The 21,599-nt window shown below is 42.7% G+C and overlaps 5 protein-coding genes across 8 annotated transcripts; 4 read left to right on the top strand and 1 right to left on the bottom strand.

The window, feature by feature from the left end:
* Nucleotides 1-916: 916 nt before the first annotated feature.
* On the top strand, nucleotides 917-4,272 carry LOC130548603 (von Willebrand factor A domain-containing protein 1-like). Of its 2 annotated transcripts, none has more exons than XM_057325464.1 (6): nucleotides 917-1,326; nucleotides 2,433-2,972; nucleotides 3,067-3,369; nucleotides 3,453-3,728; nucleotides 3,799-4,071; nucleotides 4,158-4,272. In XM_057325464.1, the coding sequence occupies exons 1-5, from the start codon at nucleotides 1,257-1,259 to the stop codon at nucleotides 4,065-4,067; spliced, it is 1,458 nt and encodes a 485-aa protein (XP_057181447.1). In that variant the 5' UTR covers nucleotides 917-1,256; the 3' UTR covers nucleotides 4,068-4,071; nucleotides 4,158-4,272. The 2 variants fall into 2 exon arrangements, with proteins under 2 accessions (XP_057181447.1, XP_057181446.1); XM_057325463.1 differs by having other exon boundaries at nucleotides 2,406-2,972.
* Nucleotides 4,179-12,179, top strand: LOC130548604 (cyclin-L2-like). 3 transcript variants are annotated; one of them, XM_057325466.1, is made up of 10 exons: nucleotides 7,541-7,868; nucleotides 8,231-8,305; nucleotides 8,387-8,496; nucleotides 8,572-8,692; nucleotides 8,836-8,900; nucleotides 8,988-9,087; nucleotides 9,163-9,421; nucleotides 9,499-9,589; nucleotides 9,662-9,730; nucleotides 9,812-12,179. In XM_057325466.1, the coding sequence occupies exons 1-10, from the start codon at nucleotides 7,644-7,646 to the stop codon at nucleotides 9,939-9,941; spliced, it is 1,245 nt and encodes a 414-aa protein (XP_057181449.1). In that variant the 5' UTR covers nucleotides 7,541-7,643; the 3' UTR covers nucleotides 9,942-12,179. The 3 variants fall into 3 exon arrangements, with proteins under 3 accessions (XP_057181450.1, XP_057181449.1, XP_057181448.1); XM_057325467.1 differs by lacking the exon at nucleotides 7,541-7,868 and adding an exon at nucleotides 4,179-4,293 and having other exon boundaries at nucleotides 8,988-9,421; XM_057325465.1 differs by having other exon boundaries at nucleotides 8,988-9,421.
* A 126-nt stretch (nucleotides 12,180-12,305) lies between these two features.
* On the top strand, nucleotides 12,306-17,035 carry LOC130548606 (olfactory receptor class A-like protein 4). The gene is made up of 4 exons (XM_057325469.1): nucleotides 12,306-13,990; nucleotides 15,014-15,277; nucleotides 15,358-15,612; nucleotides 15,734-17,035. The coding sequence occupies exons 1-4, from the start codon at nucleotides 13,733-13,735 to the stop codon at nucleotides 15,950-15,952; spliced, it is 996 nt and encodes a 331-aa protein (XP_057181452.1). The 5' UTR covers nucleotides 12,306-13,732; the 3' UTR covers nucleotides 15,953-17,035.
* A 393-nt stretch (nucleotides 17,036-17,428) lies between these two features.
* On the top strand, nucleotides 17,429-19,182 carry LOC130548605 (olfactory receptor class A-like protein 4). The gene is made up of 4 exons (XM_057325468.1): nucleotides 17,429-18,026; nucleotides 18,123-18,386; nucleotides 18,477-18,728; nucleotides 18,811-19,182. Exons 1-4 carry the CDS (start codon nucleotides 17,769-17,771, stop codon nucleotides 19,048-19,050), a joined length of 1,014 nt encoding a protein of 337 aa, XP_057181451.1. The 5' UTR covers nucleotides 17,429-17,768; the 3' UTR covers nucleotides 19,051-19,182.
* A 452-nt stretch (nucleotides 19,183-19,634) lies between these two features.
* Nucleotides 19,635-21,131, bottom strand: LOC130548547 (olfactory receptor class A-like protein 4). Its single transcript, XM_057325385.1, has 2 exons — nucleotides 20,986-21,131; nucleotides 19,635-20,615 (listed from the first exon to the last, which is right to left on the bottom strand). The coding sequence occupies exons 1-2, from the start codon at nucleotides 21,070-21,072 to the stop codon at nucleotides 19,635-19,637; spliced, it is 1,068 nt and encodes a 355-aa protein (XP_057181368.1). The 5' UTR covers nucleotides 21,073-21,131.
* Nucleotides 21,132-21,599: the final 468 nt, after the last annotated feature.

The raw sequence follows: 21,599 nt of genomic DNA, 5'->3' as shown, positions 1-21,599 counted from the left end.
ATGAAAATGTCATTCAAATTTTCTTGCTAGTATTTCCTCACAGCCATTTTCTCATCCCTGTAAATGTCTTTTTTTACGTCAGATTGGCCATTTTCTCTTGCCCGGGGACCGATTCATTCCCTCAAGAGTCTATCATTTCTCTTTGTATGCGTTAACCATTACTGAAGATTAATTTCCAGAGAAGATTCATCACTCGCTGCCTTTAACCGCTGGCGTTTCACTGAATATAACACATTGAAAGGAAGGGGAGGGATCAACACATGATGTTGGCGTGAGCGGGAACAGTTTGTGTCTGGTGTTTGAAAAGCATCTGTTGTCACGAGTGAGATGAAGAACAAAACTCGCCTGACATTTCCAGCTTGTGTTGGTCTCAATCAGAGCTTTGTATCCACACAAACTCCTTCCATTCACTCACTGCGTGGGTTTCCAAAGAGTTTCCTCGCAGCTCTCTCACTGAATCAGCTGTTCTGTCTATACATCCATATGAGTCACTGCAGAAATAAACAACATCAGAAAACACACAATAAACAAATGGCTGATGTCCTTTACACAGCTATATTAAGATGAAGCTCTTTTCAACAAGAACAAACCTAAGAGAAGACAAATATCACCTTTTTATTTACAGTACAAACATCAAATATACAAAACAAAAATATATAGGGACATACAGGAAAATACAGTGCAATATATTAAATAATACATGTGCATATATTTGAACCAAATACTTATATTTTTTAATATAAGTGCAGGCAATTTCTTGTATTATTTAATGTATTGTTGAATATATTTATTAATATTCACTATATTAACTATGTATTATTTTATATATGTTTCATAAATGTATTAAATGATTTAATATATTGACAAATATACACAGAAATGTATTTTTGTCGAACTCTCTCTCTCTCACTTCATTGTGTTAATGTCTGGACACGCGGAGTCTCGTGTTTACGGTCCATCACTCTGTCTGAGGGGCGTTGTGTTTGTGTCGCGTCGCGTCGCTCGCACGCAATGCTGACGCGATGCCAGAGTTTTGCCCAGACACCAGCACGAGGGTTTGATTAGTGGCAGATAAATCTGTGGAGATATTAACAGAAGTTATCACACATGACATGTAAGTGAGGGACAGACGACGGTCGCGCGCTCGATGGATTTACGCCATTCACATTATACACATGATTAACATTCACTCACGTGTCCGGGCATCGTGTGTAACTTCACAAAATATGCTTTTGGTAAACAGTTTGTTTAAATAAATGGAGAGACTCCGGATCGCCTTGGTGCTGGTGAGCGCGTGCCTGTTGCCAACCTTCGCGCGCAGCTCAGGTGAGTGGCGGGAAGCGCGCGAAGAACGCGTCAGGTGTTCTCATTATCGATTTTTATTCTGTCGGATGAAGACTTCTCTAAGAATATTTTTCGTTTATTAGGCTATGTTTACTTGAAAATATTTCTGTAGTTTTCTTTTAGTTTTATCTGAGAACCTATAGTATTTGTTTCTCAAGCCCTCAGAAATGTAAACATGTAAGGCAGGATATTCTGTTAAACATGTGTGCTTTATTGTATGAATGCTTGTGTAATGATAAATGACTTGTGTATTATTAACACATATGTGAATGATGTGACATCTCATTCATTTTTCACTGCTAAAGAGATTTATTATTACCAGTGTTGGGTTTAACAAGTTAACTAAGTAATTAGTTACTGTAATCCAATTACTTTCCCTTAAAAAGTAAAGTAATGGATTACTCTATTTTTCTGTAATTTAATTACAGTTACTTCTGATGTAATTGAATTAAATACTGTATAATACAAAATCTAACTTTAAAATGCATGCATTATTGTATCTCACATTTGTAATACTTTAGTCGGTTAATAAGAGTACTTTATGTAGTTTTATATTATTTATTTGAATGAATTAAGAGCCGTTTCATGTCTATCCTTGAATCACTTAATTCATCAAGGTTGATGTAGGATATAGAAAGTAATTAGTAACAAGTAATTAAATACTTTTTGGAGAGAGTAATATGTACAGTAATCTAACTACACTATTGAATATTTAATTAGTAACTAGTAATGAATTACTTTTTCAGAGTAACTTACCCAAAACTGATTATTACACATTCAAAAATCTCAATGAGGACACATATGAATATTCATTAGACTCCAAATGTGGCTCACATTTGACATAAATCTCTCCTGCTTGAAATTAATCCATTTGACTTTCTCCAATTATAAGAGACATTTCAGAAGAATGTGTGTGTGAGTTTGTGTGTTCATGTGTGAGTTTCATGACGATCAGTCACATACACAACCTGAAATAAATGAGAGGATAGAGTACACAATACATGACATGTTCATCAGAATATAAAAATGATCCAAATGAATATTCTATAAACAGCGTGAAGTCGTTTGTCGTTCTGTGTGTGTTTTAGACTGTTGTGAGGGAGAAATTCTGCTTTTGCTGGACTCATCTGGTCACGTCAACTCACACCAGTTTACCAAACTGCTGCACTTCCTCTCGGAGCTTCTGCGGCCATTCCTATTGGGCCGTGGTCAGGTGAGGGTGGGGCTTGTGCAGGTGGGAATTACTCCGAGACTGGAATTTGGCCTGGACACCTACAATACCCAGAATGCCCTACAGGAGGCGCTGAGGAGGACGCAGCAACTCCGTGGAGTCGCCAACACAGAGGACGCTTTGCGATTGGCTCAGCGAATACTGCGTATTGACAGTCAAGCCGAAGCCACGCCTAGAATAATCCTCTGGTTCACAGATGGGGTGGGGCCGGGAGAAGTGGACGGACCAATGGCGGCGCTCCGCCGACAGGGCGTGTCTGTATTGGCTGTTTCGACAGGGGCAGGAAATTATCACGTGCTGCGTAACGCGGTAACTCCGCCCATCGAAAAACACCTGTATTTTGTAGATGTTGATGACATCATTATCATCACTGAAGACCTGAGGGAGGCCATCATACGTGAGACATTCACAACCATGTTACTGGAAAATATTAATGAGGTTTTATTTGCCGTAGTAGTGCACCAAGATACTGAAGTCTGTCTGTCTTTCAGAGTTGATTCGTGCCGAGCGTCTGCAGGTGAGTGATGTTCGCTCTCGCAGTGCCATTCTGCAGTGGAGGCCAATGCTCAGTGGAGGTTTGGGGTCCTACGAGCTCCATTACGGTCCTGACCCATCCAGTGGCACGACGGGCTCCTCCGTCAGCATAGAGTCAAGCAAACTCTTCATTCCTGGAGACTCCAGCTGGACCCAACTCAACAACCTGCAGCCCGACATGACCCACACTGCCCGACTCATTCCCCAAACCAACCTTCACAACATCAGAACGCTCAACGTTACCTTCAGAACCCTGCCCGGTGAGAACACCCAACATCTGCCCTGATCTAATGAGAGAGAGTGTTTGTTTGTTTGTTACTTATCTCAGTTTGACTTCCTCTAGACCTGTTTGGTCCCGTCACAGTCATGGTGTCTGATTTGGGTCCAGACCACTTGCGTGTGAGGTGGCATCCGGTTCAACCCGAGCAGGTCCAGCGATACCGTGTGGAATATGGAGCGATTCCCAGCGGGCCGGTCCGAACGGTGACACTGCCCTCCAATCAGAGCACCGCTCTCCTTAAACGCCTCCAGAAACACACCGAATATCTCATCACCGTCACTGCACTGCACTCCTCCGGCCAGCAGAGGGCCACGTCCATTAAAGCCTGCACACGGGAAGGTGCGGACAAGAAAAATATCATAAATGAGTTACTAATGATACTAATCAACTCATCCATTATTTCTATCAGTTCTCCATGCACTCGCTGACCTTCAGCTGATCCCAGCGGGGCGGGGCTCCGTGCATGTTGATTGGCGGGGCGGAGGAGAGGGGCTGATGGGGTATTGGGTGAGTTGGAAGAACGAAGACTGGCCTTCATCCTCATCTTCCTCACTGTTCCTGCCGCCACGTTCACAGTCCACCCTGCTGTCAGAGCTGGGCCACACCAGTCGGGTGTGTGTGTCGCCCGTGTATGCGACCGCCCGTGGCGAGGGCCTCTGCTGTACCGCACACACCTAAACAAGTACAACACACACACACACACACACGTCACACATATCTGAGTCTAAACTCTTCACACAATGTTTTCTTTATATGACGTGTGTGCAGATTCAGCGTGAACCAGTGCCAGCGGTCTGATTGGATTTCACCGGCACATCAAACACAGCTCATGTTATTTATACAATCAGAGATCACAACAGCTACTGGACTGCACTGAAACTCAATTAATCTGATCTGATGTGATGTGAGTTTCACTGTACTGTGTGTAATATAAACTGTTTGACTAATTAACTCAAATGAAATGTCACTGAACTAAATTAAACCGAAGTGAATTCTATCACAAATAGATTTACAGCATGAGATAACCTATAGAGACCCTGTAAACATGAGCGACAACCCAATGATATCACCCATCATGTGTTCTGATAGGTTTGCACCGCTAATCTCTTGATGGTGTTTTTGTCAACTTTTATATGAAATTATTACAAAATTCAGCTCATTATTTTATCAGTGTTTCATCCATCATGGATTTTCTAAAAAGGTCACAGCGTGATATGCATTCACAGTATCGCTCTCTGTCATCCGCATCTACATGAATGGGAGTCAATGGGATAAAAAGTATAGTGTGCAGACACACACACACGTTAGGTTTACTTTGTGAGGACTTTCCATAGGCGTAATGTTTTTATACTAGACTAACTGTATTTGAAGAGTTTGGTTCCAAAATGAGATAACTCCGTTTTAAAAAAACTCTAAATCATGTTTTTATTATGTTATCATGTTTTTATTGTGTTAGTTAGCTGTTTTTTTGTGAGCTATTATGGCTTAAATCAAAACAAACCAACTGCAGTTTGATTGATATATATTGGAATGTACAATAAAAAACATCTTTTTAAACATTTTAAAAACGGAGTTATCTCATTTTGGAACCAAACTCTTCATATTCTATGGCCTTCCCCTAGCCCAACCCCAAAACCTAACCATCACAGAAAACTTTCTGCATTTTTACATTTTCAAATAAACACCATTTAGTATGTTTAATAATCCATTTGAATTGGTCCCCACAATGTAGTGTATAAAACAAGTACACGCACACTGTGTATTGACAGCAGTATTGAATTGTGTTAACTGTACCAACACACCTGTGTGAGTTTCAGTTGTGTCTGCTGACACCTGGCGGCAAGACTGAGAATTGAAAATAAAATCGTTTGTTTCATTCTTGAATGCAACATTTAGCGTACGATCACACAGAACGCGCTTTTCATGTTCGAAAACGCGAGGCGCGTCTTTTGGTTGACTCTTTGAAAAGAGAAGCGCGCAGCGGTTTTTTTTATGTTGCTAGGTAAGCATCAAAACAGCTGTCCTGTCAGTCAAGGATTATAGCGCGAGCGCTCTAGTTCCTGTTAACTGTCTTATTATCAGAAACTTTACAAAGGTACAAGCAGAGGGCGTTTGCTCGGACCTTTCTCGGTTAACCAGTGTCAGCCAGGACAAGTTTCTCCTTCATCATTGCAGTCTCCGGACGTTCGGGTCACCGTATCGGAAGGCCCGCCTCTCCACTCATTCGATTGGACAATGGAAAAAAGCACACATGAACGTGAGCGCTTTTCTGCCCAGAGTTGAGTTTTTTTCAACTTCGGGCGCTCCGCCTAAAGGCCAATTTATGGTTCTGCGTCGGACCTACGCCGTAGCCTACGTACGTAGACGACGCCGTCGTGAACATTTATGGTTCTGCGTTGAGACTATGCGTCGTACTGCAATTACACCGCCGAAACGCTAGTTGGCTCTTTGTGTTTTCACGGGTTTGCTCTTCTTCGCCGATGTTTTGTGTGTATGCTAGTGTTTGCAAACGACAATGGAGGCTGATCGCATCTTAATGGAGTTGGAGCTGATCGAAACAGAAAAATGTGTAATCCGTTATATTAGTAACCTTACTTTCATGTTAGAAGTTAAACAGATGTTATATTAAACTTAGTCTTGTCCACATTTTGGATTTTTATGTGTGTTCATTTAGATATTGTTGAAAAAAAGTATACTTTTCAAAGGGGTGTACTCCGCAGAGCACATACATAGATGTCAAAACTGTGTATTGAAATGATACCCTGATAGAATATCATATTTTGTCATGGACAACTCACCCTATTAATTGTTTAGTTAAAAATGAAACGAAATGCAACCAAGATCTGGAAGTGTCACAATTTTGTTCTTTATTTGCAAAAGAGACAAAGAACAGAATATTTAAAAGTGCAAACTATGTATAGATGAGTATACAATGCAATATTAACACAAATATAAAACTTTCAAAAAACTAGTAACAATAAAAGGTAAAACAAAAAATAAAACTATAAAGCCAATAAAGTGCAAAAGATCGTGCACAGTGTTTATAAAGTGCGAAGTTCTTCATGTCTTTTGCTGACACTCTTCCAAAACGACGTTAGAGGAAATCTCTCTACAAGAATTCGCCGCCATCTGACAGTCTTTATAGTCCGCCGAAGAGGAGTCATACAGATGCGTGTATTTCCGAACCTCTTCAATCAGACGCTCAGTACTTGGTCAATGTCGATACTCGCCATGTTGTTCTTTTGTGGACTCTGAACTTGCCGGAAGTAGACGCCGGAAGTAGACGCCAGAAATGCGTAGAAGGAAGTACGATGCTGCCAAACCGACCAATCACAGCGCTTGCGATCCGCGTTGAGTTGACGCGTTGTTACATTTTTGGAGAGGTACGCACAGGGCACGCGGCTCTGCGTAGGTTACGGCGTAGGTCCTACACAGAAGTAAAAATCGCCCATAAAACGCGAGGCGCTGCAGGCGGCAGAAACGCGAGGCGCCCGGCGCGCATAAGCAGCGCGCAAAACGCTCCCTGCCAACTGAAAACAATTCAAAAGAGGCGCGTCTCACAGCAAAAGGCGCGTTCTGTCTGATCAGACCCTTACTGTGTTTTTAAGAAAACGGGGAATGCAACGTTGTGTATTATACATACAAACATGTACCACTGTAAACACACAGTGTCACTCAATCATCATAACTCTTGCTTCTACACACTCATAATAAATACTACATCTCATATAAATACTCAGATGATTCATTTTCAGTTTGGTTACTAACTAATATTTGAAGAGTTTGGTTCCAAAATGAGATAACTCCGTTTTTAAAAAAAATCAAAAATCATGTTTTTTTATTGTGCATTCCAATATATATCAATCAAACTGCAGTTGGTTTCTTTTGATTAAAGCCATAATAACTAAAAAATACAGCCAACTAACACAATAAAAACATGATAACATAATAAAAAACATTATTTTAAATTTATTTTTAAAACGGTGTTATCTCACTTTGGAACCAAACTCTTCATTTGTTTACCACGGTTAAGCACCTTCATATTTTTTTATTTAGTTCATTTATGTATTGGTTTCCAAATTCCAAACCATTATGCGCTCCACACTCCAATCCAGTAGGTGGCGGAAATGCACCATTAAGTTGGTCTGCCAACCGCCATTAAACACCAGAAGAAGATGAAGCACGTTCTTTCTCACAGCAGGCGGCGCTGTGACAGTTTCACATTCGGCACACACGCACACATCCGCCGTGATCATGTCGCGAGCGGCGGGTGGGATTCTGCCCGGTGACGGGATCCTGATCGCGGGGGAACTCTATTCGGGCGTCGCGCTCACGCTCGAGAACTGCCTGCTGCCGCCCGAGCGGGTGCACCTCAGCCCGTCGCGCGCCCACGGGCTGCCCGCGCGCACAGAACAGCAGCTGCGCAGCCGGATGTGCGAGATGATCCAGAGCGCGGGAATCCTGCTGCGCCTGCCACAGGTGCGCGAGACTGTCACCTGAGTTTTACCCTCAGAGTTTATGTGCTGGAAACCAGTCTGAGATGGTCTGTTTGAATAGTTCAAGACTGGTTTAGACAAGCTCACCACCTCAGACTGGGTTAGATGCGGTTTAAGAAACACTGGTTAACCACAATAACTTAAATAAACTTTGTTTTAATAAGCAAGAATTACACGCCGATTAATAAAACAAAAGTATTAAGGTGAGTTTACCTCACTGCCACAACAAACGTGACGGTTGAGTTTTGTGGATCTGCGGTTTATTTTACCCGAGATTTCATTTAATACGATTTAACGTATAATAGTAGTTTTTGTGCAAATGCATTTTTCTATTACGTATCACAGGTCGCCATGGCAACGGCCCAGATCCTCTTCCAGCGGTTCTTCTTCTGTAAATCGTTGGTGAAACACTGTGCAGAGGTGAGAAATGTGTTATCAAAGCGTCTGTCACCGTCCTGTTATGACCCGTGACTCATGAGCGCTCACGTGTCCGTGACGCAGACGGTGGCGATGGCGTGTCTTCACCTCGCGTCAAAGATCGAAGAGGAGCCGCGGCGAGTGAGGGACGTGCTGAACGTGTTCCATCACCTCGAACACAGCACAGGACACAGGTAACAGTGTGTGTGTGTGTGCGCGCGCGCGCGCGTGTCTGGAGAACGTTCTGATTGGACGGATGTCTCCGGCAGGTGCGTGAGTCCGCTGCTGCTGGACGACACTTACGTCAGCCGCAAGAGTCATGTGATCAAAGCAGAGCGGCGCGTCCTGAAGGAGCTCGGCTTCTGTGTCCACATCAAACATCCTCACAAGGTGAAACTGATGGCTCACACAACTGTCAACACAACAGCCAGGAAGAGTTTGTTTTGAGCTGTCAGGTGTGTGTGTGTGTGTGTGTGTGTGTGTGTGTGTGTGTGTGTGTGTGTGTGTGTGCGCGCGCGCGCGCGCGTGTGCAGGTGATCGTGATGTATCTTCAGGTTCTGGAGGGTGAGAAGAACACCAGACTTGTTCAGATGGCCTGGTGAGATCTGTCCTGACAAAGACGTCATACTGAACACACATGAATCACACTGAGAGGTGTAACACTCTCTCTCTCGCTCTCATTCAGGAACTACATGAACGACAGTTTGAGGACGGATGTTTTCTTAAGGTTCAGGGCTGAAACTGTCGCATGTGCGTGTATCTTCCTGTCTGCAAGAGTGTTACAGGTGAACACGCTCACGCACGCACACACACACTCAAACACACAGCCACCTGATTCTCTCTCTTTGTGTGTTGTGAAGATTGCTCTGCCTGATCAACCGCCCTGGTTCCTGCTATTTGGGGCATCAGAAGAGGACCTGAAAGAGATCAGCATGTGCATTCTGAGGCTGTACACGCTGCCGTGTGATTCGTTGGCTGATCTTCAGCAGCAGGTGGAGGAAACACGTTTAACGCTGGAGACTCGATGTAACGCCGCCAAACCTGCGTCAGAAGCGCCGGTGACGGACACCCCGACACGTGACTCGTCGTTGACCAGTTTCTCTCCCACGTCTAAAGCTGGTGAGCTCATATACACCGATGTCACACACGCATCGTGCATCCAACACGCTGTGTTTATGTGTGTCCGTCTCTTTCAGCATCTCCTGCTGATGCTCGAACCAATCATGAATCTCCGCTGTCCAAACACGTCCTCAGAAACATGTGTGGAAAGATCACCAACAGAGACGGGTGAGTGAACACGCGAACACGGTATGTAGTGCACCAGTATTTCTCTCTACTAGTATGGGTGTTTGTCTTCAGGAGGAAGCGTCTGAGTCGCAGTGATGAAAGACGAAACGTTCACTGCGTGCCATCACCCCCCCGCCGCAGGTAACGCCTCACCTGAGTCTCGCTCTCTTACACTGCCCAGAACCAACGCAACCTGTCTCACTCTCACTCTCTCTCTGTCAGGCGCAGTCGTAGCGTATGCTCTCCACAACCGTCTTTCTCTCCTGGACGTTCAAAGTCTCATCGACACCGAGAGAGACAGCGAGGTCGTGAGCGAGTGCGAACGAACGGCTATTCGCCTCACAGAACATGATGAAGATGATGATGTCATCAGGTGGGCGGGAGCCAAAACTGACCAGCATGATGGTGTTTACAAACTCACTCATGATTCAAATGTCTTGAGAAAAGAATCCTTTGTATTTTAGAACCAAACTGTCATGACTGCTTTAGGTCGCTCATTAGATAAATCAATAAATAAATCTGGTTTGATGAATCCGTGTAACAGGGCTGACATTTTAAGAGTGCTGCGTTCTGACAGACATTGAACATCCAGTTATTTGTTGACTTAGTTAAAGAAAACAGTTGTTAGAATTACAGAATACATTTGATCATTAAAATGTTCTAATAATACAACAGATCAATAGTACAAAGTAAACATAGTCAACAACATGTTTTTTATACATCTGGGGGCGGTTTCCCAGACAGGGATTAGCCTAAACCAGGACTAGGCCTTAGATAAATTAGGATATTTAAGGCATTTTTAAAAACATGCTTTACAAACTAGTGTTGTCAAAAATATCGATATTTCGATAAGTATCGATACTGAAGAATCTGAAACGGTTCCAATACCCATGTCCCACGTATCGATATCAGCTGCGCGTTCCCGCTCTCTTTCTCTTTTCCGACAGTGAGTTAACACACACTGCACGTGAACGCATAACAACAGAGCCCCGCCTCCTCTCACATACTTCACTCGTTTGTGGCAGTTAAATCGTGTTTATGTTAGAAAAGATGGCCAGTCTCAGTAACACATCTGGCGTGGTGCACGCTCGTTACGCTTCCCGTGTTTACCATAGCGATCCATGTATGTGCGCTGATCAATAATTTTATCCACTCGTTTCATTCGCCCTGGTTATATGTTGTTTATGTTAGTACAGAGTCTCCGCAACAGTTCTCGTGTTTAATGCACGCGTTTCTGTCTTTATGTGCGTCATCAATGATTTCATCCACTCGTCTCGTTCGCCCTGGTTATATGTTGTTTATGTTAGTACACAGTCCGCAACAGTTCTCATGTTTAATGCACGCGTTTCTGTCTTTATGTGCGTCATCAATGATTTCATCCACTCGTCTCGTTCGCTCCAGTTAATTTGATGTTTGAAATAATGCTGGTGCGGGTAAAGTCTCTGCAACAGTTCTCGCGTGTGATACACGTTTGCACTCCAGTGTTTACCATCGCGCTCTATGTGTGTGCGCTGTTCAATGATTCATCCACTCGTCTCGTTCGCTCCGGTTAAAAGTTGTTAATGTTAGAAAGATGTCCAGTGCGGAGTCTCTGCAACAGTTCTTGCGTTTAAGTTTGCGTTTCTGTCTATATGTGCGCTGATCAATGATTACAGTATGGGCCTATGTGAATAAAAGCCAATTTAGACAAATAAAAATGTAGGCTATTAACTAACATTAACGAACAATGAGTGAGCAATACATTTGTTCAAGTATTTATTAATCTCTGTTAAATGTTAGTCAAAAAATACAACTATTTATGTTAGATCCCCTGTTGAAAAATCCAGTATATGCTGGGTAAGGTATGTTTTGATTGATGCTGGTTTGATCTTAAACCAGCTAAAGACCATCTTAATCCAGCACATGAACAGTTTAAACCAGCACAAACCAGCATCAAAACATACCAAACCAGCATAGGCTGTTTTTTCAACAGGGTCTGGTCCATTAATACTGACAAATACAACTTTGATTTTAAATAGTAAATGTATTCGTAAAATTAACATTAGATTAACAATTAATAAATAATGTAAAAATATATACCTCATTGTCTAGTCTTGTTCAATTTAACTTCAAATAAAAATTAAAAAGGCCTATATTGCTATTGCTTATTAGGGCCTTATTGCTATGGCAGTTTATTCCCCGTGGTATCGAAAATGGTATCGAATATCGATATTTTTTTAGGTATTGAATCGAAGTTAGAAATTCCAGTATCGTGACAACACTATTACAAACAAACATTACAGTGTGCATCTTGAGACAAAACAATCGCACTGATATATTTTAAGATATGCAAGTGCAAGTTGTTTTCGATCAAGATGCCACTCATTTTTAAAGTAGTCTGGGATTAGGCTAAAACCCCGTCCGGGAAACCGGCCCTTGATGTTTTTTCTAAATTGCTTTGGATTAAATGCTTTAAGGTCATATCAATGTTCATTATTAACATCTGCATGTTTGCGAGGAGATTTTTGGAATGCTGGTATTGGCCAAAACGTGTGTTCGCATGAAAAAAGAAAATTGGAGAATGCATTTGAAATAAAAGAAAGTTCTAGGATGTTTGTCTCTGTGGGACTGCGTGTGTTTGCTAACTCAGAGTCAGAGTTTAATTGGCCTGGTGGAGTGAAATTAATCCCTGATGTGTGAAGATGCACGTTCAGCTCAACGCATCATTTCCTGCCATCTGTCAAATGATCCTAAACTGACAGCTGAAAAAACAAGTTCAACTTAATACGTCAACCCTATTGCATACCAACTGTGTAAGAATATATACTGCAGTGCAGGCTAAACTGGGACGCTACAAACGTTTTTTGAACCATTTCAGCTTTTTGTCTTGACAGTGAATACGGCAACATCATAAAGATGATAAAACCGCTCTCAAAGTAACATTGCATGTCAACCCAGTTCATACAGGAACATGACATCTGTATACTGTTTCACACAATTTCTTTAATTCAAGATACTGTAATGACAGTGCACAGTGTGTCTCTCTCAGGAGGAAGTGTCTAAAGAACCATCCTCAATGCATCCCATCAGCCTCCAGAGACACCTGAGTTAAGTGTCAACACAGTCAGTTCAGCTGTCTGTCTCTCGCACTAATGTTCAGAAATCTCGCTGTCAGCTCTATTTGTCAACCATCACATGGACTCTGGGATGTATATACGCTTTCAGAGGTGTGCATTGAATATTTATTTATCTATACATATACTGTACAGTACATCTGCTGAAAAAAATATTTTATAGGTATGGGTAAAATGATCATTTTGTTTTTATGGTGTTATATTGTGTAAGTTCGTTGTATTTTATTTATGATTTATTATTATTTGATGAAAACAACCCAACTGCAGTTTGATTGATATTAATTGCCTTCGAATGCACCATAAAAAACATGATATTTGAAAAACTTGAGTTATCTGTTTTTATTAAAAAAAAGAACTTTTCACATATAGAAATATATGACGAGTTTATTTCCAGTTTTTACATTTTTTCAAAAATCAGTTTTTTTTATTGTGCATTCCAATTTGTTTCGATTTAAGCCATAATAACTAAAAAAAACAGCTAAAAACACAATAAAAACATGTTTTTTTAATGATTTTAAAAACGGAGTTATCTCATTTTGGAAATAAACTCTTTATATATAGACAGTATATAAAGTTAAAGTATATGAGTTTTTATTTTTAATCCATATTTCAAAATGAGTGGTTAGTAAATGATGTCATCTGTAAGCCGAGGACAGGCCGTAACGTGTTCTGATGAGAAACCTGGTGCTGTGGCGTTGTGTCTTTGCTAATGAGTTAAGCTGCTAACTAGTCCACGATTAATGAGTCTGGTGGGGTTAATTATTTGTCCGTGTGTGAAAATGCTTGTTCAGCGCTTGTGTCCTAATGCATGCAGATCTCTGGTGGAATCTCGCTGGCCTTTCACGGCATGTTCTCCTGCCACACGAGGGCCAGGATGGAGCAGATGTTGTTGAAATTTATTTGGTAACCATGGTGATAGAGGGGGTTTGAGATCAGTGAAACGTCACAGAGAACGTTCAGAGAGAAGCTTCATAAATGATTAGCGTCAAAAAGACTTCGAGTAGCCAATCGATCGGTTTTCAGGCGAGTCATGGTCGTTCCGGGCAAACCCATGACCTCTGCTCAGCGTATGGTTTCATCTCCTCTCTACATCACCGTCTACATGTTACTGGTGCTGCTGGGGAATGTGGGTAATGCCACCGTCATTGGTGTGGTCGGAGAAAGCATTCTGCGGGATCCAGGAGTCGTCCGCAGCTCTGATATCATTCTGGTCAACATGGCTTTCTCCAACCTGATGGTGTCGTTGGCCAGAAACTCTCTTCTGGTGGTGTCTGACCTGGGAATAGAGGTATGATCAAAGAAATGATGGATGGATGGATTGTTGGTTTGTTGGATGGATAGATAGATAAATGGATTGATTGTTGATTGGATGGATGGATTGTTGATTTGTTGGATGGATGGATGGATGGATAGATGGATAAATGGATGGATTGTTGATTTGTTGGATGGATGGATAGATGGATGGATTGTTGATTTGTTGGATGGATGGATAAATGGATGGATTGTTGATTTGTTGGATGGATGGATAAATGGATGGATTGTTGATTTGTTGGATGGATGGATAAATGGATGGATTGTTGATTTGTTGGATGGATGGATAAATGGATGGATTGTTGATTGGATAAATGGATGGATTGTTGATTGGATAAATGGATGGATTGTTGATTGGATGGATGGATGGATGGATAAATGGATGGATTGTTGATTTGTTGATTGGATAGATGGATGGATGATTGTTGGTTTGTTGGCTGGATAAATGGATGATAGAATTAGGATGAACAAAGTGAACAACAGTCCAGGTGAATTTGAAAGATAAAGAAACCCATTCTCTGCCTCAAAATCCACATGACAAGAAAAGTCTACAAGAGTTTATTTTAAACTGATCCAACAAACTATATCTAAATCAGACTCTCTGGATCAGCGCGAATGAATCTTTAGATTTTAAAGATTTACTTTCAGCAGATTTTATAAACTCCAGCTAAGAATCTTTATGAAAGAGATTATGTAGAGTATGGGCCAATGGCAGCGCAGTCTCAGATCTGTGTGATGGAAACATAAAATGACCTTAGAAAGACTTAAAACCCCTGAAAGCATCTTCAACATGACTCAGTTTGATGAACTGGAAGTGATTGGTACAATGTTTCTTTCATCTCTGAAGATCTGGTCGTGACTCCACAGGAACACGGACAGAAGAAATGTGTGTGACGTGTAGATTTTGTTCAGAAATAATTCACCGTCCAGTTCTGCGTAAGTCAGACATCGGAGCGTGAATGTACTCTTTTTCTATCATTCTTTATGTCTCTCCTCACAGATTTTCCTGAATAAAGACTGGTGTCGTTTCATGATGGGCGTCTGGGTTTGGTTGCGCTCTGCGAACGTTTGGTCGACGTTCTTTCTCAGCGCGTTTCATTTTCAAACTCTTCGCCGGGTTGCTCCACCCGTCGTCAACCTGCACGGCCCCCGCAAGCTTCCAAAATCCCTCATCCTCTGCTTCTTCCTGATCTGGAGTCTCAATCTCATCTACTCCATCCCAGCGTTTAACTTCTCCAAAAACGGAGACGAAAACTCCACCGAGGTCCGTCCCGCTCCATCAGAACCAGTAGTCCAAAGGTACCCGTCGTCTTTATTTGACCTTTGACTTCTGTCTTTCTCCAGTCGTTGATGTTGGTGAGCAGCACGACTCGACCGTTGTTGGGTTGTGTTTGGGATTTTCCATCAGTTTACAGCGGCTTGGTCTTCGCCACCTCCTCCATGGTGATACACGAGAGTATTCCCATCTTCCTGATGAGCATCACTAATGTGGGATCCCTGCTGACGCTCTATTCCCATGGACTGACACGGAACGCCGCTCACAAGAGTCAGGATGCACCAATCACCAGTCGGATCCCTGCTGAGAGACGGGCGGCTAAGGTGAGCACAGCCGCTCACATGATTCACACTGACAAAAGCAGCTCAGCTTCATCTGCGGCTGATGAGCTATAGATGCTGGAACACTAGACTTGATGTGCGTGTGTGTGTGTGTGTGTGTCAGGTGATTCTGGCTCTCAATCTTCTCTTCATCGCCTCATGGGGCACCAGCATCATCTCTGTCAACTACTTCAACTATAACCGCGGATCATCTGCTGAGTTTCTGCTTATCATTGCCCGCATCGGCAACATCACCTTCATCGCGCTGTCGCCCATCGTCCTCGCCGTGGGACACCGGAGACTCCGAGCGTTCATCAAGTCAGTCCTGTCTCGTGTAGTCTGACACACAGACAGCAGTCTCTCTCAACAGAAAGCTTTTGAATAGCAAAGAGTTTTTCTGAATCATGAAAATAACTCAAGTATGATTATGTGTATAACGTTTGAATTTGATCTTTAATAAAGTTGCATTTTCTGTCGATCTTGAGATTCCGTGACATTAAGAGCTTAAGGTGTCACTTCAGTAACAGTGGAAGATCTTGTTTCATCCTGAGGGAATTCTGTATGTGGTTGAGACATCTGTCCAAACATTATTCACAGGTCCAGAGTACTGAGCTGTTGTATATCTGCTCGTGTGTGTCTACTGACACCTAGGGACCAACAACTATTACAGGCTCCATTTAAAAAGAGACAAAACTGAGAATTCTGTCGTGGTTTATTCATCCTCATGTCATGTCGAACCTGTGTGAGTTTCTTCAGAGATTTTGAAGAAGAACACTGAACTCCATTGACATCTATTGTATGGACACAAAACCACTGGGGCATTTCTCAAGATATCTTCTGTTGTGTTCCACTGATTTATAACAACACGAGGGGGAATAAATGATGACAGAGCGTTTTTATATATTTTAATGTCAATTGTTCCTTTAGTAGATGAATGTAAATGTAGATGTGTGAAATGTGTAGGATCAGAATTGAACCCTTTCATGCATAACGTCAATCAGGATTAGATTCAAGTGTGAATTCACTGGTGTATATTTGCAGATGTGTTCTTGAGTTTTTGGGATGATGCTCTAGTGTCTCCACATACATAAGAAATGACTTTTTTGATAGCTGTGCACTCTAGTGATCTGTGTGTGTGTGTGTGTGTGTGTGTGTGTTCATGTTTGTATATCCCGGTGGGGACCTAAACCTGAATACACACCAACACATGGGGAATCGTGTCACTGTGGGGACCAAAATTGAGGTCCTCATGGGCACAAAAGCTTATAAATTGTACAGAACAATATTAAAAAAAATCTCAAAATGCAAAGTTTTCTATGATCTTTAGGTTTAGGGATAGGGTTAGGGATAGGGGATAGAATATACAGTTTGTACAGTATACAAATCATTACGCCTATGGACTGTCCCCACGGAGATAATAAACCGTGCGTGTGTGTGTGCGCGTGTGTGTGTGTGTGTGTGTGTGTGTGTGTGTGTGTGTGTGTGTGTGTGTGTGTGTGTGTGTGTGTGTGTGTGTGTGTGCGTGCGCGCGCGCGTGTGTGTGTGTGTGGGGGTGTGTGTGTGTGTATGTATTTAACTTTTTGGTCATTTCATGAGTCTGGGTGTGACTCATTATATATATTTGATATCTGGGTTAAATGTTTCTACACGAATAGATGAGGGAAATTCTTTATTTATTTAATGCTAGTATAGTTGTTTATTTAATAACTGTACATCTATAAATGATTTCTAATAAAATTCGACATTATTTAATAACCCCTACAAGCATTATCTTTATAATCTTTTTATTAAAAGCAGTTAATGATTTTGGGTTGTTGAGACACACACTGTGGGTTTGATAATGAATTCAGCCACTAGCAAGTGATCGTTTAATGAGTCTGCTGGGGTTAATCATCCCTCATGTGTTCGAACGCATCTTCAGCTCATTTATCTCATATCTCTGGTGGAATCTCTCTGCTCTTCATATCTCCACCTACAACAAACAGAACCGGGATGGAGCTGATGATGTCTTATCTTCATATTTATTTGGTTACCGTGGTGATAGAGGGGGGTTTGAGGTCGGGGTGGGAGGTACAGGGACAACATTGCTGAGATCTTTTCATAGAGTCGTTCAGTTCTGAAGATATTTTGAAGTCATCGGGCGAATGATCAGGTGAATCATGGGCTCTGAATACAAAACTGTCAGCATCACTCAGCGTTTAACTTCATCTCCTCTCTACATCGCCATCTACATCTTACTGGTGCTGCTGGGGAACGTGGGTAATGCCACCGTCATCGGTGTGGTCGGGGAAAGCATTCTGCGGGATCCAGGAGTCGTCCGAATGTCTGACGTGATTCTGGTCAACATGGCTCTATCGAACCTGATGGTGTCGTTGGTGAGAAATACTGTTGTGATGGTGTCTGACCTGGGAAGAGAGGTACAGTAGAATCATCTTCATTCTAATAGTCACGTGGAGCTCATTTCATTGTGTCATTCTGCTCATGCTATAAACTTGAACTGTGTCTTCTTGCAGATTTTCCTCAACAGAGACTGGTGTCATTTCATGATGGGCGTCTGGGTTTGGTTGCGCTCTGCAAACGTTTGGTCAACGTTCTTTCTCAGCGCGTTTCATTTTCAAACTCTGCGTCGAGTCACCCCACCTGTGGTCAAACTGCACGGACCGCGTGGACCTCCGTCATCTCTCATCCTCGGCTTCATCTTCATCTGGAGTCTCAATTTCATCTATGCCATTCCAGCATTTATCTTCTCGAAGAACGGAGGACAAAACTCCACTGAGGTCAGTCTATTCATCTGTGTGCTCTGATTTCTTCTCTGTGTTGAGTGCATCTCAAAATACATCTTGTTTTATTTCACCCTTGACCTTCAGACGTTGATGTTGGTGAGCAGCACGACTCGGCCGTTGATGGGCTGCATCTGGGATTTTCCATCACCTTACAGCGGCTTGGCTTTCGCCACCTCCTCTATGGTGATGCACGAGAGCATTCCCATCTTCCTGATGAACTTCACCAACTTCGGCTCTCTGCTGACTCTGTTCGCTCACGGACGCGCACGGAACTCTGACAAGACTCAAGATGCACCGGTCATAAGCCGGATCCCTGCAGAGAGACGAGCGGCTAAGGTGAGCGCGGCCTCAGAACCGAACCCTGCGGCGCCCCTGCTCATTTGACTGATAACAGAACTTCTGTTTGTGTTTGTGTCAGGTGATTCTGGCTCTCAATCTTCTCTTCATCGCCTCATGGGGCACAAACATCATCTCTGTCAACTACTTCAACTATAACCGCGGATCATCCACTGAGTTTCTGCTTATCGTGGCTCGCTTTGCTAACATGAGCTTCATCGCACTGTCGCCCATCGTCCTCGCTGTAGGACACCGGAAACTCCGAGTGTTCATAAAGTCTCTCCTGTCTCGCATTTTCTGGACAGAGAAACTTCTCGGATAGCCAGAGTTTACCGTCTGCCTTTTTGTTTTATTGAATATTTTGTTTTTACAGATACAGCTTTGGATTGTTTGTCTTGCTCAATAAATGACTGTAAAGTCAATGGGATTGAAATAAACACTCGGTGGAACTGTGTGTGTGTGTCTGTGATTCATTGTGTTACAGTGCTTGATTAATTGTCTTGTCATGACAAACACATTCGGGGTTGAATTCGCTCAACAATTGTGCACAGCTAAACCTGCTCCTAGTCCTAAATGACTCAAATCGATAATGTTTGTGTTGAGCTGGTCATGATGTTCAGATTCAGTGATGTGTTTCAGTTATAATTCACCTTGAATGAAATACCAGGAAATATTTTAACATCCAGATTAATAAAAGGCTTTAAAATGGACTGGTAAATGTCAAAGATCATGTTAGATTGTCACATGAAGAAAAGAATGTATTGCAAATGACCAAAAATGATTTTTATTTCATTTATAAGCATTTGTAAAATAAGATACTTTTTAATTCAAATAATAAGACCTGTATCTTAAATTTCACCATGAAGTTTTTAAGAAAATGTTTTTTTTTGCAGTCAAACACTGTAGTCATTTCTTCCCCATGTGTTCTGTTTTAGCAGACGTGTCTTTCTGTGTAGCCGCCGCTGCTGTCTGATTTCTTGTTTCCGGGTGTTTCTCTCCCGGGCATTTGATCCAGCGAGCCCAATACTGTATCATGACACTGATTCTCTTGCGCAGTTTTCCGTGTCCAAATGCTACCACCAACGGGCTGAACCCCACGAAGAGTGAAGCTGCGAAATGAGCGACGGTCAGCAGTCCTTCAGCGTGCAGCCCGCCGTTGTTGTTATAGTACGTCACTGCGGCCACCTGCAGCACCCAACAGCCCACAAAGAGCGCGACCAGAGCCACGATCACGTGACCCGCCTTCTTCTCACTGGACGTGTGTCTGTCCGAATCCCCCGAAGTGGTGACTCCGCCCCCCGTGACCGCCCTGATGTGCTTGGCCAGCGAGTGTAGGGTCGCAAAGTTGGTGATCATCATTAAAATGAGCGGCATGACCTCGTTCAGCACCAGAGACGCGGAGGCGAATGCGTAGCCCTGCTGCTCAGTGGGAAACTCCCAAACGCAGCCCAGCAGCGGGCGCGTGGTGCAGCTGATCACCATCAACTCCACCGTGGCGTTCCCGCTCACGTGGGTGGTGTACACGAGGGCGGGGATTGAGAACAGCAGGTTAACACCCCAAACCAAGCCCAGAATGGCCCACACCCGCCTGCGCTCCCTCTGGTGACCATGCGGCCCCATGGTGACGTGCTGGCGACGCAGGGTGGCGCAGTGAAAGGCGCTGAGGGCGAGAGTGACCCAGCAGCCCACCGCCCGCCACCACACCCACAGGAGCATAAACACACGACACCAGCCGGGCGACAGCGACACCTCCAGACCCAGATCAGACACGAAGATTGGAACCGTCCGGAAAATGGACGTCAGCAGGTTTGCCAGGCACAGATTGACCAGGATGGTGTCGGATGGGGGCAAATGACGGGCGGCATTTTCTTTTGCACACTGAAACACCTAGAAAATACAGATAATAAGTGAAGATACTGAGAACGAAGGCAGCGCACAGGTACATCTGCATAATGAAAATCTAATTTAACACTTTGTATTGACAATAAAACACCTGACTGAGAACCCCTAAGATCTCCAACTTGCAAAGTATTTTTATGTTCTGTTAGTATTTGTTGTTAATTAAAATCAAAATTAAAAATATGATAATGATCTCGCAAGATCTGTCAAGTGTCACGTTTACATTTGATTCATTTTCACTTTATAATGATCAAAAATATTCTGTCAAAACGAATCAAACCAAAAGGAAATTTATGACATATTTGATGGTTGAATGAGTATTGCTGAAGGAAATGTTCTCATATTTGTTCAATCTCACCACATAGATGACCAGAATGTTTCCGATAATTCCCGAGAAGACCAGCAGGCCGAAGAGGATGGCGTCTACAGTGAGAACCTCAGACATGTCTTCTCCTCACACCTGTCTGTCTGTTCTGTCCATCTTGTGTCTGAACTCATGACTGTCGTTTGTGTTCATTTATGTTTTCTTTATATAAACACACACGCTCAAGTGCACAATGTCACTCTGAACGCTTCAGCGGGTTGAACTCTGTGTTTCAGGCTTGATTTCATTCAATCGTCCAGCACTCAGCACTTCTGAATTATTCTGACGCTGCTGGGATTTTAATCTTTAATCAATTATTAAATGCTTCAGTGATAGTAAAATCACAATTTTAATCCACACACACATGGTCCTGAAAGCTGATTGGTTCAGTTCACTATAGCCGAGCCATTCACTTAATCACTCTATTTATGTTTTCATTTACATTTTTCATTGCAGTTTGTCTTGTGTTTAGTTTCATTAATGCAGTCTATGAGACAGTAGTTTATCAGTCAGAATGTCCCCATTAAAGAGCTCTCTCTCTCTCTCTCTCTCTCTCTCTCTCTCTCTCTCTCTCGCTCTCTCTCTCTCTCTCTCTCTCTCTCTCTCTC

The sequence above is a fragment of the Triplophysa rosa genome, linkage group LG25 (genome assembly GCF_024868665.1).
Source record: "Triplophysa rosa linkage group LG25, Trosa_1v2, whole genome shotgun sequence".
NCBI classification, from domain to species: Eukaryota; Metazoa; Chordata; class Actinopteri; order Cypriniformes; family Nemacheilidae; genus Triplophysa; species Triplophysa rosa.
The sequence above is the reverse complement of the archived record's forward strand: the minus strand, read 5'-3'. Positions and strand labels throughout refer to the sequence as shown.